General features: G+C 38.8%; 1 protein-coding gene across 1 annotated transcript; it reads right to left on the bottom strand.

Annotated features, from left to right (window-relative positions):
• Positions 1 to 266: 266 nt before the first annotated feature.
• Positions 267 to 3,897, bottom strand: LOC119360525. The gene is made up of 7 exons (XM_037626129.1): positions 3,601 to 3,897; positions 3,310 to 3,519; positions 2,085 to 2,193; positions 1,742 to 1,972; positions 1,515 to 1,699; positions 1,347 to 1,434; positions 267 to 391 (listed from the first exon to the last, which is right to left on the bottom strand). The coding sequence occupies exons 1-6, from the start codon at positions 3,895 to 3,897 to the stop codon at positions 1,348 to 1,350; spliced, it is 1,119 nt and encodes a 372-aa protein (XP_037482026.1). The 3' UTR covers positions 267 to 391; position 1,347.
• Positions 3,898 to 4,579: the final 682 nt, after the last annotated feature.

Raw genomic sequence — 4,579 nt, forward strand, 5'->3', positions numbered from 1 at the left:
TCAATTTTTACAATGTAACTAACTCCCTTATATCCTTGCTACAGAATTGTAAAGGCCACCTAATAAAAATGAGAAAAACTTTTAGAGGGGAATAATTTAGCAGTAGTTTTTCCCAGCAGCAACATAATTTTGCATGACTCAAAATCAATATATCATCACAACAACATCATAATTTATCATAACAACATGACTTCGAATCCCAAATCCCAGGAATCATAATTTATCATGACAATATGATCTTTCGCAGCAACTACAATTCATCACAGCCCCAACATAATTTTGCAGCAAAGATATATCAATCTTTTGGTGTCATGATCATCTATCTTTGAGAATCTGAGAGAAAGTTATCCCTCCAGCTTGTTTATTGTTGCTTATTTTGGTGCTTGAGAACCTGATGAAACAAAAAGAGTTGAATATTAGAGTGCCTTCAGAATAACTTATAACTATAAGTTTTGCTAGATGAACATTAGAGTGCCTTCTGGAACATAAGTAGGCATGTAGTACAACAAGTTTCAGGAATAGAACAAGCAAGGAGTATTGTACTTGTAGTAGGAGCATTGTACTACTAGCAAGAAACAAGCTGTATATATTAAAGCAAAGTTTCCAGCAAGTAACATTAATTTGATTTTTTCTTCATTTTCTTTTTGTAGGTGCGCAGCAAGCAAACAGGAGTACTCCAAACAATACAGATGGTACTACTGATACAAGCAATACAGATAACACTGCACATCCAAATACAAGCTACAGCAATACTGAATTTATATTGGAGCTACAGAAAATCCTACTCCTGATTTAATGGCATTTGTACACAAGATCAACAATTTTATTGAAGTTCAATACTACTCCTGATTTTTTCTAACAGGAAGCAAGCAAGGAGCAAGATCAAGCAGGCAAATTTGTACTCCTGATTTTCGGTGTACAATGGTATCAAATTTTCAGTGTACACACTCTGGAGTAGCAAAGAAATTTTCCATGTACAAATTCATTTTACTCATTAGAAGATGGGACAAGACCAAATTCATTTTCCATGTACAAATTCAGTGTACAATAATATTCAAAGAAAATCATGCAAAGTACAGAAGCGACCAACAACCATATATTAATACTTCTTACAAGGAAGAAAAAAGCAGCTGCTGCTATATGGTACGTCTTGCACAAACAATTAGCCGCGAGAGCTAAGCTAGTTGAGCTAATCATGAATTAACATATATATAGACCCTTGAATCAAACGGTCAAGGGTAGTTTTCTCGGATCCACATCAATTGTATCCTCTTTTTTTGGGTAGAACTAGTCTAAAACTGAAGTGACCAGAATATACAGATGCTAAGAGGTACAAGGTAGCTTACCTTAGATACGTTGAGTCAACTCTGCCATTTCGCTCCGAAGAAACACTGCAACACTTTCTTCATCTTCAGCGGCAGAATTAAGAAAGATCTCACGGTTCTCAACACTTTTGAACACTTTGTAGGCAGTGGCTCTTTCATCGCGGTGGATACTTTCCATCTTGTGCAAACAGCAATGCACTTGCTGATGGAGAATTCTTGGGCATTTTTTGCCCCGGCCAATAGAGCAGACTCCTCCTCCGCTTGCTTCCGTTTGATCTCCACATATCGTGACATCACTTCCACCATAGGATCATCACGCTTCTTACCCTTCTTTGATTCCTTCACATGCTTGTTATTTGAAGTAGCAACACCACCTCTTTGTGTGGCATCTCTTGAACCATCACTTGGGACAGCACCTCTTGGACCATCACTTGGGACAGCATCTCTGGGACCATCACTTGGGGCAGCATCACTTGGACCATCACTTGGGGCGGCATCTCTTGGATCATCATACATGTGTAAATCATCACCGTATTGATTCAGGTCAAAAGAGAAAGCAGTCTTCTCTCTTTCAACTTCGAGATCACCATCACTCACTTCTGTAACCTCAGTTGATGTGAAATTGAAGTTACCTTCTGCTATATGCCCTGCACAAACACCCAAGTTATCATTAAAGGCCACACAACAATGAAATGAAAATTCATTATAAAGGTCAACAAAAAGAGAGGAAATGAAAATCCATTCAACTCAGTAACTCACCATCATACAGATCACCAAGCTTATCGTAGAGGGGAAAGGGCTTATTCTGGAACTTAGCTATTTCTGGCCACGACTGTATATATAAAAGAAATGATTTATCAAACTTAGACTGCTCAAAAATAAGATTGATTACAAAAGAATGGAATACAAGTCATCAAGTTTTGCAAAGACAAAATGCACTACACTAGAACTTACAGTCATCAAGTTTTGCCAAAGATGTGCGTCAGCATCTATCATGTGTGTATGATAGTTCCAGCTGATACCGCTCTGTTTGCGGGCATCCTTAAGAAGTCTGTATTGAGCTTTCAAGTCTTTCTGTTTTTCTTGAATCTGTAGCTTTGTAAAATTAGTGTGTCCATATCTTTCATGAAATAAATCTGCCATCCTATTCCATGCTTCAGTTGACCAACCATTCTGTCCCCTATGGTACGGAGTGTTGTGCTCCTGAAGTATCTCTACTAAACCCTTTTCATTGAGCTCTTGGCTTTTTAACTACACCAGCACAAATTTACATTGTTCAAACTTAATGCTCAACATGATAAGAGGAGTTACTATCATTCAATTTGAAAACAAATAGTGATAAACTTTAGGAGGACTAGTGAAAACTTCCAACAACATGATAAGAGTGAGTTATTCATTATCTATGGTAGAGTGAGTTGTGTGACCTACATCTGCTACTTTATTCTCTAATTTATACTCTACTAGTGATTATGACATACCATTGACGAAACATAATAAGTGAGCAGTACTTCTTTTGGGAAAACTGTCAGCTAAATAATACTCTACTAGTCTATATACTCCCGTTATGTTATTCTCGTCGCCATTCGGGAGATCAACAAAAGCATTTGGCGCCATTCGGGAGATCAACAAAAGCATTTGGCGCTATGTTATCGGGCTGGTTGTCAAGCCAAGTCTCGTCACCATTCTCCATTTTGATGATATTGTGAAGAACTGCGGCAGCTGCGGGAAGTTTCACTTGGTTCTCGATTGAATGCAGTGTGTCGACATGAAGAATTGGGAAGCGCTTTTTAAGAACTCCTAGGGACCTTTCCACATGGTTCCATAGAATAGCATGCCGATGATTGAACAATTCCTTGTGGTTTTGTGGCCGAGGATGTCCATGACCAAATTCCTTCAAATGATACCGGACACCCCGATAAGGTGCGAGAAATGACTGAGTGTTTGCATAACCCCCGTCAACTAGGTAAAACTTTCCCTCAGGTACTTTAAATCCCTTGCTCATTGCAGAATGAAGAACCCTCGCATCCGTAGCTGAACCCTCCCAGCCACATGATATGAAAGTGAATTTTAAATCGAAGTCGCATGCAACCATAATATTATGACTCAAGGTACCCTTCCTATTCCGAAATGGAGCAGCAATCCCAGGTGTTGCGGTTATAGGAACATGTGACCCATCAATGGCTCCTAAACAGTTCTGGAAGCAAAGATTGCAGGTCAATAAAGAATTATTAAGTTAGATAAGAAAAGGAATTGTGGAAGCGCTAAAAATGGAAACCTGGAAGTAAGGATAAAATCTTGTGTCGGTGGAGAGTTTTGGATGTGGCTCATCAATGTTCGGAGGATTTAGAAATCGACTAGCTAAGATGGGGACCATGTTGAAGAACTCATTGATGTACTCATGAAATGTTTGTCCACTATGCTGAAATTCTAGCTGGAGATCTTCATAAGATGCATTGTGAGACACCATGTACAGGAAAAATGCCAACTTCTCCTCCACCTTAATTCTTGTATCGGATATCAGATTTTCTCTTCTAAGATAAGATGCCAAAGCCCGAAAGATACGTGGCTCCATCCTATAAGCTACGAGGCAATTCTTAACATGGCCTCTAAGTATATCGTCAACACGCTTCTTGCCATATAGGATGGAGCTATGTCGCTGCTTTCTCTCGCCTGGTCCTCTATTACGCATTCGATGCAATACTGGTAGAATAAAGGACATCATATCTTCATCATCCTCGCTTCTCCTCTTCCTAATTCGATCGATAATCTCGGAGTTCATGTTGACACTAAAACTAGAATCAAGAAGCAACAAATAAGAACTATATTCACTAAGACATACATAATGATCTAGAATATTATATCATCAGTGTGCCAAGATGTGCAATGACCAAGAGCTATCAAGTATGATATACTACTTCGGCAAAGAAACAAGCTCAAGAGGGCTTATGTAGCTTACCAAAGTTTGGCGTGGCAACAGGTTCCCAAGAAGGAGGTAACTCGTCCACCCCAACAAGGATCCAAGCGGCAGGCTGTGAAAATAAGAGTCAAACACATTTCATCATAAGTATTATAAGTAGTAGAATTTCATCATTATTTCTAATCTGACGACACACACATTTGAATAGAAACATCGTAGGATGGTTTGTTCCAATACATGCAGAAGATGGACAATTAGAATCAAGACCAAAATCAAAGAGTTTTCCCTTGAATAAACAACAGCAATCAGGTATAAACTACATTCATTTCATCAGGTC

Source organism: Triticum dicoccoides, chromosome 2B, assembly GCF_002162155.2.
Source record: "Triticum dicoccoides isolate Atlit2015 ecotype Zavitan chromosome 2B, WEW_v2.0, whole genome shotgun sequence".
Lineage (NCBI taxonomy): Eukaryota > Viridiplantae > Streptophyta > Magnoliopsida > Poales > Poaceae > Triticum > Triticum dicoccoides.